This window comes from Notechis scutatus, chromosome 1 (assembly GCF_049901735.1).
Source record: "Notechis scutatus isolate UNSWTSFEM ecotype Mainland chromosome 1, rNotScu1.2, whole genome shotgun sequence".
Classification (NCBI taxonomy): Eukaryota; Metazoa; Chordata; class Lepidosauria; order Squamata; family Elapidae; genus Notechis; species Notechis scutatus.
The window spans coordinates 78,561,043-78,584,769 of record NC_142009.1 but is presented as its reverse complement, the minus strand read 5'-3'; the positions used below and the strand labels follow the sequence as shown (position 1 = coordinate 78,584,769).

At 34.9% G+C, this 23,727-nt stretch overlaps 1 protein-coding gene across 4 annotated transcripts in view; it reads right to left on the bottom strand.

Moving 5' to 3' along the window:
* PDE10A (phosphodiesterase 10A) overlaps window positions 1–23,727 on the bottom strand; it is a 129,265-nt gene that overhangs the window by 71,991 nt on the left and 33,547 nt on the right. For all 4 annotated transcript variants that reach the window (XM_087969051.1, XM_087969061.1, XM_087969056.1 and 1 more), the window contains exon 2: window positions 3,284–3,412. In XM_087969051.1, coding sequence (XP_087825177.1) covers window positions 3,284–3,412 — 129 coding nt within the window. The remainder of the gene's footprint in view (window positions 1–3,283; window positions 3,413–23,727) is intronic.

The window sequence follows — 23,727 nt, the reverse complement described above, 5'->3', positions numbered from 1 at the left end:
AAACTAGACTTGCCAGTGTGAAATATAGTAGGAAACTATTTGTCAGCTAAAAGTCAGTTGCTCAGATTGCTTATTGTCTGTCAAAATTATCAGTTCTCTTGCTAAAGGAAAGTGGGAGTTTTTTAACAGTGGGAAATGCTCCCTAATTTCAATCCTAAATATTTTTATTTCCAATGATGTCCAACCACTTCCTTTATGAATAACTTCCTGATCTGAGATCTAGCCATTCTGAGGAGAAGATAGGGCTTATTTTAAGTGGTTTCGTTTTGGTGGCTTTATAAAAATTCATCTCTTCTGTTAGATATGTCTAAATGAATAGAAATACTTATCATCATGTGTTGGATAAAGTTCTGAAAGCAGATGAAATAAAAACCAAGTGAAATACAAAATAATTTTTTAAAAATTAAACTAAGAAAACACTCAAAGCGGCTAGTCACACAGGTTTTAAAAACTGAGGGAATTTGAAAGTTACACCAGCTATTAAAATAATATTTTTAAAAAAGAAATAGGGGTTTATGGAAAGAATTTTTATCTTTTATTCAGGATGAGAACCATTGGAGGCCAAAACATTTTTATATCAGTGAATTCCAACAGATATCTTAAATATGAGAATAAAGAAATCAATTCTGTTCATATTCCAGTGATAAGCAGAAAGCTCCTTTCTTCAATTTTTACTACTGAATTCACCCATAGTACTGTGAGTATATTCTTAACAGCCTTTACTACCACTGTTTTGTTCTTCCTGCCTGCTAGTCTCATACTTTACAAAAGAAAAGAGAACTGCTTAGTCAAAAATAAATACAGAGTAGTGTGTTTCTTATACATGCTTTCTCTATTTAGTCAAAACACTGAAGGGGGAAAAATCTGGCTGGAATAATATAAATAATATTTTTTAAAATTAGAATGAATAGAAAACTGGAAAAAGTAGCACACAATACTGGTGCCATTATTTTCTTATTTAATAGTATTTCTAAATTTTCCTCTTTCAATGGTCAGTGGAAAGAAACAAACCAAGAAATTAGAGGAAGACTGCTGGCATTCAAACCATAATCAAGGAGAGGGACTGCTATATCTTACTTCCCAGGCAGGGCTGTGATGAACTGCTGAAATGTAGGAGGTACATAAACAACAAGCAAGATCACATTATCTTCCATGCCACAAGAAGAGAGAAAGTGATGCATACTGGTTCATGTGCTGGACTGGACAAGGACATCCCCAGTTCAAGTCTACTCACAGCCATAAAAACTTGTTTTAGGAAAAAAAAAAATGTTGCTTTCAGCTTCTAAATGAATTGAGGGGAGGAGAAGAGTGACAGTGCTCACTAACCTCTTTTGAATCAATCTAACCATCTGTGTGCATTATATGGAAGGGACAGAAAAATGTTGCTCACTGTTTGAGGCCATCTTCCTCAGGGATGGATGCATAATCATGCATGGTTTGAGAACTTACTTGAAAGGGTAGCCCTCTCTCTTATGAATGAAAAAAAGCCATTGAATAGAATTCAAATGGAGTCACAGCAGGAGATAAGAAATTTTGCCAAAATGTCTAATGTTTTCTATTAAGGAAGAAAATCTGGCTTGGCCTAAGATTTGAGGGGAAGCTTTTCCTCTTAGTTGTTATTATTATTGAAAGTTTATCAAAAGACAGCACTTCCCACAACTACGTCCTCACCCAGTAATCACTGGAGAAATGGAATTCTTTTAATTAATTAAATATGACAGGCAAACAAACTATTGCATGTATGACAGGCTGAGCTTTAAGTCTTTAATTAATTAAAATGGAATGTTGATCCATCAGCATACTGAAAGAACCACAATGCAGTTAGGAAACATGAAGGAAGCAAAGACAGTTTTCTAAAGTATGTCATGCTCATTTCATCTAGTTGAACAATCCACAGTTCAGATAGGTACCACTAAGTCTACATGCCTCATTCAACTTCATTTTTTTAAATGCACAACTGACACTGCAGTTTAGAAAGTATCAATGTGTACTTTGAGAGATAAAGAAGCCCTTTGATCTGACTTTTAATTCAACCAGATCAATTTCTATGTTTGGAATGTATATGAACTAAAATGCAATTGTGTACACTTTTCCAAACTTTGCATATTGAATTAAAATGTGCATCAAAATTCATGTAATTATCAATATTTAGAAAAAGGCACATTAGAGAGAACTGATATGTGCATAAAAACTCAATACAATTATATGAACACTTTTTAAAATTGCAATTTTTAGCAAAATGGAATAAAACTTTGAAACTCATGGAAAAATGAGAAACTTGGGAAATTGCTAATTTGTCTACCTGTCCTCTCATCCTGTGCATTTTGTTATTACTAATGTACATATTATCTTGTATTATCAATATAATGGAAGAATTGTTATATTATATTAAAAGAGGAAAAATACACTTTTGCAAATAAAAACTAAATGTATAGTGAATTTATTTTCATAATGAAAGCTGAAGTAATAAAATAATTGATATTGCTATGTTTAACGTGCTATATTTAAAATGCTATTTCTTATGTTACAAGCAGGTCTGGAAAACTATTATTCTGAAAACAACTAGTATTTAAAATAATTTAAAATATGGTTAATACAATTTTGTTTTTCTTTTGTTCTGCTTTGTTTAGGACAAAGAATTGGCTGAACTCCAAGATCATCCATGACCCTTAAAAGTTCTGGACCTTTCTAAATATTGTTATTCAAATTGACATTTGGATACATTTTTGGAGAATGATCATACTAGCTACATTTAATATTAATTCATTATGTGTACATTTGCAAATACAAATTTAGCTTTACCCCCAACCAACACCCACTAAAGACAACAATGAATAGTTTTGCACTAGTTTAGCAGGGAAAAGAGAGTGATAGCAAGCTTCAGAAGACAAGAGAGGGTGGCTACAGCCCCTAAAAACCATTCAATATCTTTGTAATAAGGAGAACTTGTGTGGTTCTGTAATGTAAGAATAATAAAGGAACATCTCTCCAGGTCAACATTGCTCCTACTCAGCTACAGCTCTAAGGAAAGATTGCAGGAGCTATTAGCTGCCATTTTGAATAGTTATCTCAAATAGTAATTACGTGTGTGTGTGTGTGTATTTGTCTGTCTGTCTGTGTGCCTGTCTCTGTGGGTGTGGGTGTGGGTGTAGAGGGGCATTTAACAAGCATACAATTTTTAAATGATGTGCATTTTCAAAGCTAAAAATACAAACACTGTCTAAATGCAGACGATCATAAGCAAATCATTGTCCAGAGGTCCTCAAAATTATTAAGAATGTACCTTGCTCTTTATTTTGTTTCCTTTGTAGCCATTTTTCCACTGTTTCAGCACCAACGCTCTCTAAAACAAATTCATCCAGTACCTGGGGGTGAAGAGAAAGATAGGCCTTCACTTTTTCATCTGTCAAACCTGCAAAAGAGAACATTATTGTTTATACTATTACTATTTCAAGGGAAAAAGTAACAAGAAAAAAGATCAAAATTCTCATTCAGAAATTAGTTTTATTGTGCTAGGAACATCTCAAGAAAGGCTTTACAATGCTTAATTCAAAGAGAATAAATAGATGAAATAAGACACAGCAAACAGAGTGCCACTTGAAAGATTATTAACGGCTAATTATGAATGAGAAATGTCTATGGAGATTTTCAATTATCCAGGTCATGGTTGTCCCAAAAGTGCTTTTTCCAAAAGGCAGTTGGACATTCTGGTTCTTTTTTTCTTTGAAAACATTTTGCTTCTCATCCAAGAAGCTTCTTCAGTTCAGTTATTCAGAAAAACAGGGTGGGGGGAACCAAAGAAAGTCCATTTTGCTTTTGGAAAAAATACCTTTGGAATATGAATGAAAAACCTAAAGTTAAAGCAAACTGAAGCTAATCCTGTTTCATACAAAAATCAATATGATGGCATATAGAGAGCCAAGGATTTGAAGGATTTGAAACTGGGTTTGTGTTAACTAGACAAGCAAAATATTTTCATATAAAAAAAAGAAGAGGAAATCTCTAAGTTGAAACATCAACAAACTCAATATTAGAAAATACAGTATGTTAAATGAGAAACAGGCACCATGAAACATTGCACTGTAAAGTCATCTGTTATTGATTTCTGACATATATGCATCCACATAAATACATATATGAAAAGAAAAATAACAGAAAAATTAAAGAAAGCTAAGTATTAGAGTGCCATAGTTTCATCCCCACCCATTTTACAACGTATACGCATTGTTGTCTGTTCATACAGACTGAAGACCTGAAAATACACACAAATAGGTTAAAAGCACATCTGATACTGAGAGGCAACTAAAGCTGAGAAAAAAGAATCTGCAAACACAACAGAATAGTGTGCAGTGGCAACACATAAAGTGAGGCTTTGATCCTCAGTAATATGTAGTCACAGGGACCATTCTATCCTTAATAAAAACAGAGCAAAAACGTTCCCAGTACAAGTAAAACCCAAGACAGTAAGATAAATACACAGAGAGTCCTTGCCTTATGACCACAGTCGAGCCCAAAACTTCTGTTGCTAAGTGAGGCAGTTGTTCAGTGAGTTTTGTCCCATTTTACAACCTTTCTAGCCACAACTGTTAAATGAATCACTCCAGTTATTAAGTTGGTTGTTAAATGAATCCGGCTTCCCCATTGATTTTGCTTGTCAGGCCACAAAAAGTGATCACATGACTCCAGGAAACATCATAAATATGAGCCAAATTTTGATCACTTGACCATGGGGGTTGTGAGTGTGGAAAATGGTCACAAGTCACTTTTTCCAGTGCATTATAACTTCAAATGGTCACTAAACGAATGGTTGTTAATTCAAGGACTGTCTGTAGTAAACATTAATTAGAAGAGTAAGTTTTAAAAGAAAAATCTAGGCATGATTTGTACTATACCACAAGACTGCAATTATTTATTGAAAAGAAAGAATTGTAAAACTAATTGCTTCAATGATTAAGGATAGGGAAAGCAATAATATAAGAGTGATAACATAAAGAAAAATGCCAGTTTTTACAAAAAAAAACTCCAAAATTTTCAGTTAAAAAAATGCCAAGTTCCGCTGAAGTATTTCCAAATTCAGGCAAAGAGATGATGTCATGATTAGTGATAATATACAAAGTTTCTACTTTCCTTGGAAAGTGATGATCAAGTGGCCAAATTGCAGCTTTTGTTAAAAATAATAATAGTTTATTAAATTTGTATGCCACCTGACTTCCGAAGACGCTGATCCTAAATGGTTTAAATGTAGTTTTGTAGTTCAAAAATGGAAAGAGTACAACATTGTACTCTGCAAGCATAAAGGTTTGTTAATATTTGTGCAGCATAACTGCTTCTCTGGAATGAATGAATGAATGAATGAATGAATGAATGAATGAATGAATGAATGAACGAATGAACGATCTGATACTGGAATGATCGATACTGATACTGATTTTGTCAACAAGAAATTTTTTTGTCTGCCACTGCCTTTTTCTGAGATAGTTTTTGACTTCCCCGTGTACTCTATAGATTTCCTGATGGCCCTGTTATAAATATTAACTGGATTTGATCCCACTGATCCTCACTGATATCAGCCTAGAGAGCTATGTACCTCCCCCTTGCAGGACATCTTCCATAGGAAACAGGATCAAAAACAGCTTCTAACAGGTTTGAAAACAGACAAGAGTTTCACATGTAATTTCAAAAACTTCCCAAAGCTTAATCTACTTTTTTTTCTCCATGCCAAGATTGATCCTTGCTCATACATACATGAAATGAATCCCATCTTCAGTAAAATAAAAAACAAAAAACCTACATTTATAACTTTAAAAATGCAGTTAACTGTAAGGAAAAATCACAAGGAAGAAGAAAATGAAACCATGGTAATGCCCATATTTAAAGAAAAACCATACTATGAGCCGTAGCCTGACTGCACAAGAAACAAAACCCAAAAAATTGCACAGGAAGATTTTTACTGCAAAAATCAGAGAAGATAGCTAGGAAACAAACCAGTTTTGTTAAGTAACATTGTAGAACATTGAGCACATAATTGAACACCTCTTTAAAACAAGCTGAGCATCAACATTTATGTTCTCCTCTTGGTAAAAAAAAACAACAAGAAAATACATTGGCATTCTGCAGGATAAATGTGATTTGTTATAAAGAATAATTTTTCTTTCAGTAAAGGGCTGGCTCCCCTCCTAAAACTGCAATTCCTATGCCAAAATGCAAAGCCTGAGAAAACTCAATAAAGTGCATTCTTTACAGACTGATTTTCCCATATCACAAACTAATGTATACATTTTATCAGGGATTGTGTCCACTAAAGACTAAAATTTGCTAGACTATGCCTGCATTTTATATAGTATAAAACTTAAACCTATCTCTTTAAAACAGTAAAGAAATCATAAACAAAGGCAGCCATGTGAGAGTACTAATTTGATCACATAGATACATCAAAGCAACAATTATACCCTCAGAGACATAAGAGACTTAAGCAGAAAATGTTTAATATATGCAATAGAATTTTTTTGATGAGCGTCTTTCTTACCCTTAGTTATATCCAACTGATGTCCATGTACTTCGTTATTCATAATAATACAGGATCACAACCACTAAGTTTAAATCAAGTAGTAATATCAAAACACTACGAAGTAGCAGCTTCCATTTCTCTTAAAACTTTAAGAGCTTTGATATACAATATTTTTTAAAAAAAAATTATTTCACCACAAAAATATTCCTACCTTTGTTACTGGTATGATACAAATGTTTTTCAAAGACGTATCAGAAACAAGTGCATCAAATTGCCTAGAGGGAGTAAGTTACATGTTTTTACAAACAAAAACACTCTGAATGTAAAAGTGTTAATTAGTTCTGCTGGGGACAGCAATGACATCTTAAGAGTAACAATGCCTTAACTACAGCTTCTCAATGAGAGTATATGGGAGATAAACATTTTTTTTTACATTAGCGGTGTGAATAGTGTTCATTACTATTATCACTGTGCTTCCAAACTATTGGAAGGATTGCATATGTATTAGATATTTTGCAGGAACCATATACAGTAAATTATTGAGGAATTCCTCATTCACAGACTTAGTTTATATTCCATACTGTGAGAAATTATACATGTATGCAATTGTGTATTTGTATCACAATTGCATTTTCACATTTTCACCTCACATTACAGCAGCATCTGGATACTGGAGGTTAGTACAAGAATACAAGTTGTCCTCACTTAACAGCAACTCGTTTTATAGCTGGACAAAATTACGATGGCCACAGAATGGATGTTTTGTGGCCCATAAGCGGCTCCCATGGTCAAATGACTACATGTCAGTGGGCCAGTTTTATGGCATTTTGTGGTCACATGACTGCAATTTAAATGAATGGGTTTGTTTAACAAACTACTGCAAAAAAAAAAAGGCTGGAAAATTACTTCTGGTCATGGATGTCTACCAGGCACAAAATACCAGGTTCATACATGAAGGTTTAAATTAAATTCAAAACCACAGCAATTTGTTGTTACTCATTTAAATATAGAGGAATGCACTGCAACAAATATGATAAACTGGAGGAAGGATTAAGTGTGTTCACTGCCTTGAAATGTATTGAAACAGACAGATAGACAGACAGACAGATTTTAACAAGAACTCCCTTCTCACCTTCTCAATTATCTTTCTCCATCTTGGATGGTCCATCAGAGATCTGGGAGTTTTAGAGTTTTGTGCAGTACGATGTTTCATTACTCAAACAAAATAGCATGACATCATGTCACTTAGTTTAGGTAATGAAACATCTGAAAACAAACCAACAAAGCTCAGAGAGAGAGCACCAAGGACCCTTCATTTCAACCAAGCTACAAATATTCTCCTTTATCTATGCAGTATCTCAGCTGTTCCTAGCACAACATTCTTCTAGACAGAGAGATTTGGCACTTTCTAGAATCTGTTGGAGCCACTTTCCCAGGATAGGAGCATAGCCCCAAGTGCTCCTACCACCACTGGACCAAAGTCTGTGCCAGATTTGGAGGAATTAGGACAATTTGATGAAAAGTGAGATATTGGAACAAATCATACTTTGGAAGCCATATTCCACGCTGCCACATAGCCTGAGAAAGTGGGAGGGGGTGATTTCAATTAAGTAGCTCTTAGTAGACAAAATAAAATTCTTTTGTTAGTTCAAGGTCATTTAGTATGGTGCAGGATGAAATAAGGATCTTACTTTTTGATGAATCGTGATTGGGCCATGTAATGTGATGACGAATTAAGGGGGATGGATTTGTAATTTGGGAAATTTTGGAAAGCCCGAAAACTTTTAGATTCAGGATTCTACAGTTGTGCCAGGTGCTATTCTAATAAAGGTACTTTTTGAGATACGTTTGTGTCGGAGTTACTGATTGGAATAGAGGTTTGCTGGAATGCTGACACAGACAGGATAGCAATAATAAGAAGGATAAAAAAAACCTATGTGTCAATCATTAACAACTAGAGTTATGCAAAGTGTTTAAAAGAATTTTGTCAAAATCTGTTTTGCATCCTCTGCCTTTTTTAGTCTGTGATATTTTCGTTTTAACTTGGTTCTTAGCTCTATTTTAACTTCGAGGTTTTTGTTCTTTTACACCACTTTTTATGTTTGTATTGTAAACTGCCCAGAGTCATGTGAGATGTGAGATGGGTGATGTATAAATGTTGTAAATAAATAAATACATACACACATACATACATACATACATACATACATACATACATACATAATTTTTAAATCACATTCCAGTTCACTTTGAGAATGGCCTTAAAATGTCACTGTCCCTAACAATGTCAAAGTTGTTCTGAGGAGAGCACTGAATAAATTTCTTATCCACACACCATTCTGAGTATGGGAAGATAGGAATAATATAAATTTATGGAGAAGAACAAAATAAACAGTAATAGTACACTCCACTTAAGGATTTAGACCCAATTCAGCAGTTCATCAAAATAATCTGCTTTATCTAATGATGTAGATCTGATTTGGTATTTGGAAATATGAGTCTCTCACTGATTCATTGGAAATCAGTATATGTCCTTATCCCCAAAATCACTTTATTATATCTGGACTAACATTGCAGGGTGTTAATATATATAGTATATCCTACTGTTTGTTCTTATAGCAATTATGTGTAAAAAAAAAGTTATTTTCTTTTTGCAACTAAAATAGCTTTGGGAAAGTGAAATCAATACCATCAATTTTGAAATGGATAGATTCAGGGCCTGCGTACAAGAACAATATTTTTATCTTCAGAGTTTTAAGGAAATTATTAACATATTTTTGTTCTGACTATTATGTTTAATACAAAGCTATCAGTAGCTGGGAAAACTTCTAAATTTCAGAAGGATAGTAAAACTGATGCCTGTATAATGGAGTCAATTTTGCAGAAAGGAAGTGATTCACTTCCTCTTCTATGGGGGGGGGTAGATTATATTAAAATGACATATTTCATAAATCTAAGCAGAAAGTCAGCAGAATTTCAGAAGAACACTAGAGGTTCCTGTTGTTTTTATTTACTCATACAGTAGACAAAATTTATTTATGTTAAATGTAAGGCAGTCATCATACAGGAGCATTGATGGCTTTTAATATGTAATAAATACAACAAAACATAATTGTATGGATTGCATTAGCTACCAACTCAGCAAAGTGTTGCAATTGCAAATATTAAACATTTGAATTCTAAAATTTAATTAATATTTTTCTTATTTATTAGAAGATATTTACTTATTTTCAGAGTACAATTTAACTGTTTTCAAAGGAAAACAGAAAAGTGCTCTAAAGACGAAAATATACACTTTTAAGAAGCAGAAGTTTACAAGGAAGCTTAATACTTTTTTCCAAGAGAGTGTTGGATTTAGGAGACAGTGATTGAAATATTTTTTAAAAAATTGTTTTAGTCACTGCTGTGATTGTATGTAAACTTTAAATTATAAACTACAGACTTCATTGCCTTAACTTTACATAGGTTTGGAGAAACAGACTTCATTTTTTCCCATCATAACTCCATTGCTTAATCCTCACCAAAGAAACCCACTGATATCTGATGCCATCACTTTGCAATGGGTTTGATTCAGACTAAGTATTCTCTAATTGGTCAAGGGTTTCTCTGAACAGCACAAGAACTGAGCTATGAAAACAGAAGTAGAGACAGCAAACACCTATGTGATATTTCTTGAACTTTGCTCTGGCCTTTTAGAAGCTCTTTCAAGGCTTCTAAAATGAGACTACCCACATTTAATCCTAGCAACCACCTCTGTGTGAAGTAGACTAGACTAAAAGAAAGTACCTGGCCTGAAGACACACAGTGAGATTCATGGTCAAGTGGATATTTTAATCTGGGTTTTCCAACCTAACATTATAGCATATTGCCTGAAGTCTGGCTAGACAATATCTTACTGAAAGAGCATTATTGATAACAATATGCTAGGTGGCCTAATATTTTCAGAATGTAGATATTATTGGCAAGGATGTCAGACATGAAGATCAGGATCACACAAAAGTTCTAGTTCAGAAGAATTATTGCTCGAGCCTATATACAAGAATTTAGTCAACTAATGTACAATACTACACTGATACCTGATAAGGTCAAAATAATTCAAGAGGGGTTGGACTTGAACCATTTGTGGCAACACAACAATTCTAGGCTGATGACTTGCTTAATTCCACCTCCCTGCTCTGCCTGCTCTTCTCGTACACAGGATTGTTGTGGAATATTTAATAGATGATATTGAATCTGTGTAGGATTAAATATTTTTATGAAAATTTAAAAATTTAAAAATACAGAGATAAAAAAATGGAAAATATAAAAGGAGAAAAATTGAAAAGTGTAAAGAAAAAAGGGGTAAGGAAAGAAAAAAGATGTAAGAAAAAGGATAAAGAAATTACTTTCGCCTCATCAAGACAAATGCAAATGTTTTAATAACTTATCACCTTCTCCAACACCGGACTCAAAACAACACAGGACGCCACCACCATTCTCCCCCACCAGACTCAAACCCAAACCCATCCCATAGACGAAAGACAACCACCATCCAGAAACCAGACCATGAAACCAGCACAGATCCCCCCAAACCAACAACGTGGCTAAAACACTAATTACTCAGAACCAAACGCCTGGCAGACAAGACACACATTAAGGCTGAACTATGCACCCTGACCTAAAGTACTGACAGCCAACGGCTTACCACAAAAGCAAAAATAGAACTCACCAGCTTCAAACATCCACAAAAACACACTGAAACATAATAGCACAAGACCCAGAAGATGAACAGACCTATGGAACAGCTGTCCTGCCATACCCATAAGAGGTACTACAGACAAAATTAGTAAGGTACTACACAGACATCACATCAGGACTGCCTTCAAAACAGACAGAAAAATAGCAGCCATCCTTAGCAACCCCAAAGATAAAATTGACCTGGAAAACCAAGGCATATACGAAGTCCCCTGTGCATCATGCCCGGCCACATACATTGGACAGACCAATAGAAGAATAAGTACCCGCCTGGATGAACACAAAAATGCAGTCAAAAAGCTGGAACACACTTCCTCACTAGTCCAACACATGGAAGCTACAGGTCATAGCATCAACTTCAATGGCACCAAAACCCTGGCCACTATGGAAAACCCTAGCCACAGAGTCATCAGAGAAGCCATAGAGATTGAAAAAGACCAGAAAGCATGAACAGAAGAGATGATTCCACCAGGCTGTCAATCATTTGGAAGCCTGCACTCACAAACAAAAAAATCTCCACACCACAAGCCAGGCAAACACCTGGGCACAAACAGATCCCCCTGATACCTCCAGCTCAAACACACCCCAACCAGGCACCCAGATGAAACCCAGCTTCCTAACTAATGATAGCCGTCCATTTACCCGAAGCCAAGCTGCACTAAAGGCCTCCATTAAAGTAACACAATGCTGCCAGCCAATCAAGATACAAAAAGAGCCAAAAACAGACAGAAGATATCAGAGACACCCATCAAGCAGAACACAGCAAACTCCGAGACCAATAAACACAGACCAAGACTCCCAACCAATCAGGATGAAGAAAAAACCATTCTGGCACAGCAATAGGCTGCCCCAAATTTAAATCTGAAACCACTGTAAAAGTCTGACCCACAGATGGACACAAACGTACAACTACACGGAAATCCAAAAAACAATATATACTGAAGCCAGAGCCGGGCCTGATGATGGCAGATGAGAACTTCTGCTGAAAATATTAATTATGCTACAACTTTAAATAGAACTACAATGATGTTAAATGGCATTTCTAGTCAGTGTTTGTGGAGAGAGGAGGCAGAAATCCAGCCCCAAGCCTCTACTTTCTGCAGGGCTCAATTCTTTTCCTGTTTTTCCATATCTGGAGATTTGACATACTTTAATTTGTTTGGGATAAGAAAGAGGAGGTAGCAACTGGAACCAGGTGGGCTTTTGCACGAATACATTTGGTGCACCAATTGTATCCTTTCCTAGATCAGAGGGCACTGCTCGTAATTATTCATAGTCTCAAGACTCCCAATTGGATTACTGCAATATGCTCAACATGGGGCTTCCTGTTGTAGTTAGCCGGCAGCAGGTGCGGACGGCTGAGGAGAGTGCGGACTCAGATGAGGGGCCAGGACCATTAGGGAGTGGACTGCTGCCTTCAGAGATTGTGGGGGCTGGCAGCAGCGATGAGGAGGTTCCCAAGGAGCCTGTGCCAAGTGTGCATGCGCACAGGATTGCTCGCAGGAAAGAGCAGCTACAACAGCACAGACGACTCAGGAGTAATGCTGCAAGGTAATGGCCCCTCCTTCAGGAAGATAAAAGGCAGCTGTACAGCGAACGTTCTTTGTAGGAAGCAAAGATATTTTGAAACTCAGCCTCATGGATGTTACAGTTAGTATTTTAAGACTCTTGTGTTGTAAACTATTTCTTATCTGTTGTTTTTTGGCAGCCTTGAAAAAACTTGGCAAGGCTCTTTCTTGTCGGAGCTAATTAGTTGAAAGCAGCCTTTTATCTGTGAAGAAACAGAATTCATAGATGAAACATTAAAAGGTTTTGCTGCTGCCTTTGTCTTGTATTTGCTCTCTTGGAAACAGGTTTGGGTCAGAACACTTCCTTGAAGAGCATCCAGAAGCTGCAGCTGGTTCAGATTGCAGCAGCATGGGCAATAGCAGGTGCACTTCAGCATGTTTGTTTAACACCACTGCCGTATGAATTACATTGGCTTTCAGAAAGCTTCCAGATACAATTCAAGTGGCAACTCTAAAAAGACCATAGAAGTATTATGTGTCTCAGAGTCGGCTACACCCAGGCAGTGCTGGACATATTAACTCCCAATAAATCCTTTTGAAGTTTTGGAAGTTTGACTTGAGACTCATGATTTAATTGGGGTAACTGCCGGAATCCTGACAGCAAGGTTCTGGTTATCACCATTTCCATGGCATTGGGCCAGGATATCTGCAGGACTGCCTATCACCAATGGTTCCTGTCCAACTTACTAGATCAGGCAAGGTGGACATACTCCAGGTCCCCTTAGTGAATCAGGGTTGCCTGATAGGGCCTCGGAAGCATGCCTTTTCTGTCAGGATCAGAGGTGGTATTAAGCAGGTTCTGACCAGTTCTGGAGAACCTGTAGCGGAAATTTTGAGTAGTTCAGAGAACCGGCAAATACCGCCTCTGACTGGAGATTTTACAGTATCTTTCCCCTGCCACGCCCACCAAGCCATGCTCACAGAACCGGTAGTAAAAAAAAATTGAATCCCACCACTGGATGCCTTATTTATAGGAACAGCCTCCCCCCAAACCCCAAGCCTGTTGGCCTTTAGGAAAATGGTTTTTCCCCCAGGCATTAAATTCTGGATGTTGACAGAGCTGGCATGATACGATTGTGGATAGCTGAGCTTGTATCAGGGCCCCCGTGTTCAAAATTTGTTCATATTGTTTTAAATGTCTGCTTTATCGAGATGTGTTTTTATTCTGTTTGTTGCTCAACATTCCTTTTGATACATGGGTGGCTACATAAATTTGTTTAATAAAATAAATTAATAATAGATATAATTCTTGCTTTACATTAAATATTTGTATTTAATTTTACTGACTCTTGACTTTACAATTTTAAAATAAAAAAAGTAACCTATCCATCCTCCTACTATACATAAAAGACTTTCAAAATTATGTACTTTTGAAGCACTTCCCAATGTATTCCAAAAGAATGCATGTGTTTGTGTGTATAAAATAAAAAAGCATGATCTAATCTGTGAATTAAAGATTACATAGGGTGGTGATCCTAGGCCTAATTGACCAAAATTCCAAAGCATTTAATATGTGATTAATCCTAAAGAATGAGACTTTAAGATGTTGTTCTTTAAGATTTCTTGGCCCAACTTGAAGCCAAGGGATGGGGAGGGACCTTCCTTTTTCTAGAAGACAGAGTGAAAATTGAGAAAAGAGTGGTTCACTCTACTAGTTGCAAAAATCTAAATCCCTTCTTTTGACTGGAAGAGGGAGTTAATTCTATCCGCTCCATCTTTAATCACTGAGAATATTAGGGTTCTCTCCTCTTATATATTGGATGGAGAAGAGAGGATATGTGATATAAGTATTTTTTGAACCAGGACACATTAATTTATCCAAGTTTGTTCTAAATTTCAGGAGCACAACAAATTACCTAGAAAATTATATCAGACGTTCTTCATGTATAATAAATGCCAAATTTTGCAGTATTTCATTGTAAAAACTCCATTAAACTTTTGCACTCTATTCCAGTACAGATGAAGAAACTAGATAAAAGAAACAATGCTTTTAGACTTAGATTTTCTGTTTTGTTAATTCTTCTGATTAATATAAATTTTGGAACAATTCTCTGAAGTTGAATCTAATGTTTAATAACCCCATTGCATTATTCTTTTGTTCCAAAATAAATGCGTTTCACATAGTACTTTCTTTAAATTTACATTACAACAATAACAGTATTCCTTAAAGATAAATCTTGTCCAGTTTTGGAACTATTAATGTACCTATAGTCCTTTTGGGCTTTCTGGTTTTTTTTTTAAACTTATCTATGCCATTGAAAGCTATCAGAGCTTCATATCGAACCTACTGACCTTACTGTATATCAGGACTGCAATGATACAAATACCACTTAGGTTTGATTCTTATTTTATATAAGAAATTTTTATCTATCTCACTGGCCATTATGAAAGTTATAGAAACAATTGTCTAACTGTCTTAATATCTTTGCAGAGATTTGGTTCCTGTTTCAGTTACATTGGTTATTTTTCCTGCATTAAAAGCCTCAAGGCATATAATAATGTTGGGAACAAGATTTAAATTTGATCCTAACTCGTCTTAAGAAACTGACATTATAGAATAATCCTAGCCTGAAAATTGCTGGTAATTCCTTTTATTGGTATTCAAAGGGCAGGGGGGGAAAGGCCATTGTTTTGGATAAGCTTATTGTTAACCTCTTTTAATATTTTGCAAAAAGAACTTGGATCACCTAAAACTGCTGAATGGCAATGAATACATTTCTTTTCCTGATTTCACATGTTGGAACTCATTCAGTAAGACCATTTGAAGCTCCTAAACTATTAAAACTTATCGTAAAAAAATGTATGTCCCCAAACCTATAGTTACTTTTTATCCACAGTGGAAAAGTTGTACAAGATAAGCATTGGAAGTTTAAAAAGCAATGTGGAACATGCTTGCTTTGACAAAACAATGAGTTAGAATTTTATCTTGTTAAATTAACATTCAATGATTTTAAGTTCTAATTAATTCAACGAAATATTATTTTCTACGTTTATTGGGAACAAGAAGCCATCATAGTAAAACTTGGAGTTCATAATTTCACTATGTTAAATATTTGCACTGTTTTGGTTTAATACTCACAAATGGATAACAGGATATTGAAAGACAAGTAACAGTTATACCTGTGAATGTCATGCCAAATTATAATCAGAAAATTTGGAATCTGTGAAACTCTGAAAAAAATTGGGCTGAAGCTAAGAAGATTGCTTTATTCTGATGAAAAAAACTGTAGTACACTTGATTTAAAATGCAGAATGAAACCTATATGTTCACTTTCTGCACATGAACTAGCTTCTTTTAATGTTACAGAAAGTCCAATCAACATTACAACATGTGGTCAAGGGTAAATTTGTTGTTTTTGAGCTTCCATTGTATAAATATTAGTACTTCCTTATTTTACATTTCATTGTTTTTTCCTTTATCTTCAATTTATTTTTGTTTTTGTTTCTTTGTATTTACAATACGTTGTATTTATGGTCTGTTTAAAACTGTCTGTGGACCAAAAGCAATAAAATATAGAAAACATTACCTAACAACAGGTATCATTTAATATATCTGAAAAGCTGAGACTGAAACTTTAAGAATCATTTGGTCAGAGTTAAAGAACTAAAAAATATGAATGAATAATATTGACATATCTAATCATATGCAGATTTGCTATAGCGAAAACTCAACAGTTGAGTCACACTAACTGAAGAATTATGCACAGATGGTTCAGAGGCTTGGGAAAAGAAGAAACAGAACATAATGAACATCTGATAATTTGTTGCAATGTACAGTAACAGCAAGCATCATGATTGTCAAATGACTAAAATGTAAAATACATACTAAAGGGTAGAAATATTGCCATTTTCTTCATCTTGATAGAATTTTCATCGAGACTTCTACTTTTATATTATGTTAAAAAAATAGCATTTACACATGTGAACATATGCAAACATCAATTAAAATGTAAGTAGATAGTTACAGAATTAATAAAAGTGAAAAGAAAATAGCAGCAAAAACAGTTTGAATATTTAATCCTATTACAGGAGAAACTTTGGAATAATAGATGCAGTATAAGAAATTATTCTACATTTTTGTCATGATTTATTCTTCATTGTGCAGCACTTTGAATTCTGGAAATCTGCTCAAGAAAACAAGATCTTCCTGAACTGAATCACTGGAAGGAGAGAGAATAGGCTACATTGCATCTTCTTTTATTCTTACGCACTAATGGAAGGAAGCCTCAATGAGATTACTGCCTCTTCCATAAACAGAATGAGCTCTTTCATTACTAGATAGCACATTCATGCTTTAAACCTAGTATTTTGAGAAACAAACCTTGAAATACATATATACTTTTCTTTAACTATTGAGACTCATTCTGTTTTACAAACACTGCATACTGCATTCTGTATCTAATTCCAGGCGCCTAAAGAAATAAATGTAACAGTCAATGAATTAAATACTTTTCTAGTGGACATTTAATGTTGCCGAGTAATTTAGAAATAATGTTAAATAGTTTGAGCAGACAGAAACCTGGCTCCGATTCAAGAAAAGCAATAAGATGTTTTTAAAAAATACCACAACGGAGCTGCCTTTTTCAGACAAAAGACCTTTCTTCCTCTCTGGCACACGGGTTTAGGAATAAAGCCAAGGTGCTACTTATCAGCTGTTTGACATCAGGAGAAAACTGTGTGCGTCACAAAACCCAGTGGGGATTCCTGGCTTATAGCAAAAGACCATGTGGTTCTTATCAGTTTACAGAGTCTGGTACTTCAACTATTACAGTATGAAAAGGGGGAAAGGAAGGGGGAAAGAATGAGGGACATTAAATGAAAATGAACATTTAAAGGAAGCATGTTTTACAGTACAGACCAGTGTTTCTCAACCTCAGCAAATTAAAGATGGTGGACTTCAACTCCCTGATTTCGCCAGCCAATTCTAGATGTAGAAAGTTAGCACCTACCCTTCTCTTAGAAGAATGAAATCTTTTGAGAAATATTAAAAAGGCAGAATATTATATTTCCCTGGATGAGAAATGGAGAAACATGTTCTTGGAAAGCAGCCCCCACCTTTCTTAATAGCCCTCAGCAGATATCAGCGCTTAAGAGATAAAGAGATAGCTAGCTCTATTCACAAGCAAATGCCCTCACCCAAGATCCAACAAAGGTAGGATTTGCTCTCAGCCACAGTAGGAATTGCCCAACGTCCGTTCATTGCATCATCTCAGTTGCACCAACCCCAGCAGTTCAAACTTCAACCAAACTTAGCTCAGACAAACTCCTAGGATTTGTACATGGCCCCATGGGAGTCTGACAACAGTCAATAGAATACATGTTCTTGCACAGGAACAGGAAGTTCAAGTGCAAAGCCCAAGAGAATACCTTCAACTCTATATGATCAGCTGCCCAGAACCCATGTGGTTCTGCTTCATCATTAAACCATCTTTCCAATCAGCCTCCATGTTTCCAATGTCTTTCTATCGGCTTGGAACTAAACCAGATGGATATTTCTTCCAACATGGGGATTGAAGTCCACCTATATTAACATTGCTGAGGTAGAGAAACACTGATTATATAGACAGTGTCCCTATTTTCTATTTAAATTTTCTTCATTCCACTTCCTCCTCACTGGAGCAATTTCACAAACATAAATAATTTTCAACGGCGATAACTATGACAGGAGCCATTTGTTTTAAATTAGGAATATGCAATCCTAATGGGTTAAGAAGCAGAGTATGTTATTTAATTTGCCCTGCACATATAGAAAGTGTCAGCTGCCTAGATTTGCATGGACTAACATTTGCAGATAGTATCATATTTCATCTCATCTTGTAGCAGTAGCACATAGCTTACTTAGCTTATCATTGCTTCTGATAGTATAACCAGATATAATTGTAACTTTTGACATAACAAAAAAAAATCCAGCTATTTTCTCTTTAAGAAGGGTTGAATCAATATGTAGAAGACAAGCAGACAACAATATTGCTTTTAAAAAATAGAAGAAAAATTTCAATAATCTTGCTTCCTGAAATGTTTGGTATTCTGCAAACTGGTATAAATGTAAAAAAAAAAAAAACCAATAATGCTTGTTTATCTGCATTTACTTAAATTTCAGTAAACCTATAGAAATTTTATTTTCTTAAAATTTGCTTTAAATTTTGCTCTAAGCAAAATGTACAGGATTCCAGTCAATTTAACTAGAGTTCTTTAAAACCATTTTAATTCCTAGACACTGTTACTTCAGATAACTCTCTACAACTTTAGAAAGCATTTAACAGGGTTTTTTTTTTTTGCTTCCCATATTTTTGCTATTTGAAAAACAATTTCACTTCTACACTAAAGCTAAACAATTGTTAATTCAGTTACAACTGCCAATCTTTTAATCTATTTGCCTCAACAACCAAGTACAAATTCCAGAATAAACTGCCTAAACTTTTGGAGAAGATGAGAACATCTGGGAAGATAGAAGTGTCTTAGGAAGGATCATTAAATGGTTTTTATATCATTTATTTATCAAATAAATAGTCCAGTGAAAACAACAACTCATTTTACATTGTCACACTAATGAGATTACAAGAGAGGTAACGACTAAAATATTTAAGACATAATCCTTTTTTCTCTATTCAATAAAATAATCTACTCCACAATTCTCTTGTGCCATATTCCTAACCAAAAAGGTCCATTCATCATAGATTAAAATCTCTGTTTTGAGATTAACATCCAAACATGTAGTAATAATCTCTCCAGCATATTGTACATGCAAAACCATGTGCATAACAACACATTTCTGTGTCCTCACCCTTTAAATTTGCCTATCAACCATTTAATCCTTCCTGTCATTTTCTGATACCATTACTATCTCAGCCCACATTTCCCAATTTTCCTTTCCCTTTTTGAGATTGGCATTTTCCCCTTACACCACATTACACTGTAAAATGTTTTTTATTTTTATTATATTTATTTATTTTGATTTGTCAATCGGTTACAAGATAATAGGTATCAGTATATACATAGTTATGAATACATGAAATGGGTACATATAAGAAAAATAAAAGAAACAATAGGACAGGGACAGTAGGCATGTTGGTGCACTTATGCACACCCACTACAGAACTCTTAGGAAAGGGGTGAGGTCAATAGTAGACAATCTAAGGTTAAAGTATTTGGGGTCTGGGGAACAAACCACAGAGTCAGGTAGAGTATTCCAAACATTGACCACTCTGTTGCTGAAGTCGTATTTCCTGTAATCAAGTTTGATGCGATTAACCTTGAGTTTGTATCTATTGTGTGCTCTTGTGTTGTTATGGTTGAAGCTGAAGTATTCATTGACAGATAAGTCATTGCAATGTATGATTTTATATACCATACTTAGATCAGACTGAAGACAGCATAATTCAAGGTTTTCTAGGTCTAGAATTTCAAGTCTGGTGGCATAAGGTATTCTACAATGAGTAGAGGAGCAGAGAACTATTCTTGTGAAATATTTCTGGACTTTCTCAACTGTGCTAATATCAGATACGTAATTTGGGTTCCAGACTGATGAGCTGTATTCGAGTATTGGTCTAGCAAATGTTTTGTATGTTATAGTTAGTAGTATGATATTACCAGAGAAAAAGCTACGTAGGATTAGGTTAACAACTCTTAATGCCTTATTGGCTATGTAGTTACAGTGGGCTCTAGCACTTAGATCATTAGAGATGAGTATTCCAAGGTGCTTTACAGAGCTTAGATCATCAACAAGTTCTTGACTATTCAGTTTTAATTCTAAGTTTTACTGTACATTGTCCAGAGTCACTTTGGGTGAGATGGATAGAGCTATAAATTTGATGAAATAAATATTGCAGCTAGTGCAGTTATCTCTGATTCATATCCCCAATGTATTGCTGTCATCCCCAACTTTCCCTGCAATCAACAGCAATTTACTTTGTTTCTTCCTTTCACCTTTAAAACCGCCAGAAGTATTTCACGCAAAGTGTTTACTTATCCAGCCACTATGCTAATTTATAAGAATGTTTTAGTGTCCATTTTGAAGAATAAAGCAGACAAGCAACTAAGATTCAATATTTTTCAGTGAAGCTTTCTTAGTGTGATGGAATACAGAAATGGTGTTAAAAAGAGATTCAATAGTCATTATTTAAATACTAGCTTAGCCTTGGAACAGAAGAGGGAGTGACAAAGAAATTCAAGATGGTCCTGCTTTGATTCTCCTTGGTACATAATCCAAAAAAGATTGGAATGGAAGATGTGATTGAAGTTTATCAGGAAGGGACAGAATGCCATTCAACAATGAAGAGTGTCTGTATCTTTATAATGAGTGTTTTGTAATGATTTTTTTTATACTGTAGTTTTATTTGATTGTTCTATTTTGCCCAGAGTCACTTCTGGTGAAATGGACAGTTATGTAAATTTGATAAATAAACAAATTTGATCAATAAATACATAAACTAGAGTCCTAATAGCTTTGTGGCATTTGTTCCTGGCTTGGCCTGCCTCAAAGGAATTAAACCCAGCCCCCTAGGACAACTAAAGTACAAAACCATATCTTCAAGCGGAGCTCCTGATGGATATAGAGTGAATTCACAAGCAGGGTAATATCCACAGTCACAATATTACCTACTATTCATCTTTATTTTTTTGTTCTGAGGGAGGTCCATCATAACCAGACTTTTTCCTTAATGATCTCATTGCAATACAGTTTTTGAGAAGATAAGATCTAGCAGATGTCCTATCCACAGACAGATAGAGAATCCTATTTCTTTTATCTCAATAATTCAGACAAATGAGAGAGGGAAGTATATCTAGGGTTAAATCATCTATATATATATGCAGAGTGGTTGTGACCATAAACAAAATAGGCAGTCCCGGGGTTATGAACAAGATCTGTTCTTAAGTCTCTCTTTAAGTGGAATTTGTAGATAAGTTGTAACAGATATGCCAATGGTCCTTATTAAGCATCAGTTAGGCAAATATTTACCTTGAAGTAAGCATAAAGAGAGGTTTGCATGGAGTTTTTCCTTTTTTTTCATCATAAAAGGCCTTGTAGTAGTTGAGCCCCTATGTACAGTAAACTTTGGTGAACCTGCCTGTATTAGAATCTTGCTCCTCTAAATTTGCCCTCCCTGTTTCAATAAGACAAAAAGCTTCTAAAACTTTTGTCAAAAACTTTTTTAGTTCAGGAGTTTTAGGACCCAGTCTTCTTCCCCAAATATATATATTTTAAAGCATTGATTTAAGCTTCAGAGGCATAGTTATGGCAATGTGATTTAACTTAAAATGGCAAATGTTCTTTTCCTTTCTTGAGCCAATGAAGCACTGAAGCTGTGCAATGTTTTCATGAGCATCATAATGTCGTATGTGCATTTGTAATTATAAACCATGGTATTTAACTCATTTTTAATATAATCGTCTTTATGTCAGTCTGTTCATAAGTACAAGTTGTCCATAAAGTGGACTTTCTTAACCCAGAGACTGCCTGTATTAAGAAACCCAGATTAATCACTAGCATTTCAGTTGAACTAACCTCAGGAAGTTTTTAAAAGTTATTACTGATTTGTAAGTTAAAGAACAGAATTATCTGGATTATAATATCATATGATTTGTGGCCTTTCTGAGAACACAAGTTAGATATCATTATTGCATGCATTAAACTTTATTGCCTCAACAGACCCATTCTATAGATTCCCAAGTATTCCCAATCCAATTATTTAACACTGCTTTACATGGACCAGTACAGATAAAAAAAATAAGAGACATGTTTATTGCAATGCACACTATAGTAGAACAAATGTTTATGTTTAGTAGAAGAGAAGGTAAATCACCCACAATAAGTGCAGAACAGCTACTTTTCAGGAATGTTATTCTAAATGCAAATTTAGAAAGGAGGTTTATACACAGCTAAAACTACTTTACACAGCATGGAATTATAAGATATGATGAAAATGTAGTCTTCCCTTAAAATGAATTTCCTTGTAAATTTAGTACAGCCCAGCAGGAGTATCAAGGTTCACTTAAATATGTAAGTTGAATCATATAAAAATAATTATTTTGTAGAAATTTAATGAAGGAGCTACTTAAAATGCAGATGAAGGCCACATACACTGTACATTTTATTAACATATGACAAATACAACATAGATTTATGGAATAAATGCCTAATTTTTGGCAAGTATGCGTAATCTAAAAAGTACTTTCTGAAACTTATTACAAAAACATGTTGCATAATTGTGGAACCCCATGGTGAGATATTTTTAACAGCACAGATTATGCTTAGCTAAATAAACCTATTTTACATTACAAAGATTTGGCACTATCAATTTACTCGGCAGATATCTTGTAAAATAATATAAAACTCTGCAAGATTTCTCTAAAAATGTAAAGTGTGATCATTAGGTTGATACTAAGTCATATAAAGTGTTTAAAGACATGTTCTCCCTCCCTTATATCTTTCTGTTTGCTTTATTATTATCAGCAGATTTTTTTTTAAGCGTATGGCATGTGTTCGCCAGAGATCACCAAGGTAGCTGGCTTCCTCTGTGAAAGGATGTTTTTCAGGTGGAATTTTATCTTTACCCACGGAATGCCTGAATGCCAGTAGGCATTCGGGAGAGGCTCCTTTCTTGTCTCTACGTAGTTTATTCACTCACGGGAATCGAGCTGCTGACCTCAGCAGTTCGCAGGCCCAACATCTTACCCCATGAGCCACCACGGCCCCCCTATCAGCAGATAATATCCCATTCATTTAGCTTTGATAGGTACTAACTCTACCCATGGAATAGGATCAATGCCAACATTCTTCTGGGTTTTTTTTCTTCACCCCTCTCTATTATTGTTCAATAGAAAAAATGAATATTATCTTCATAACAACAATAAAAATACTTTTTTTTCAGATATGTTCCAAATAAAACATAATGGGAATCTATATAATCTTTGCTT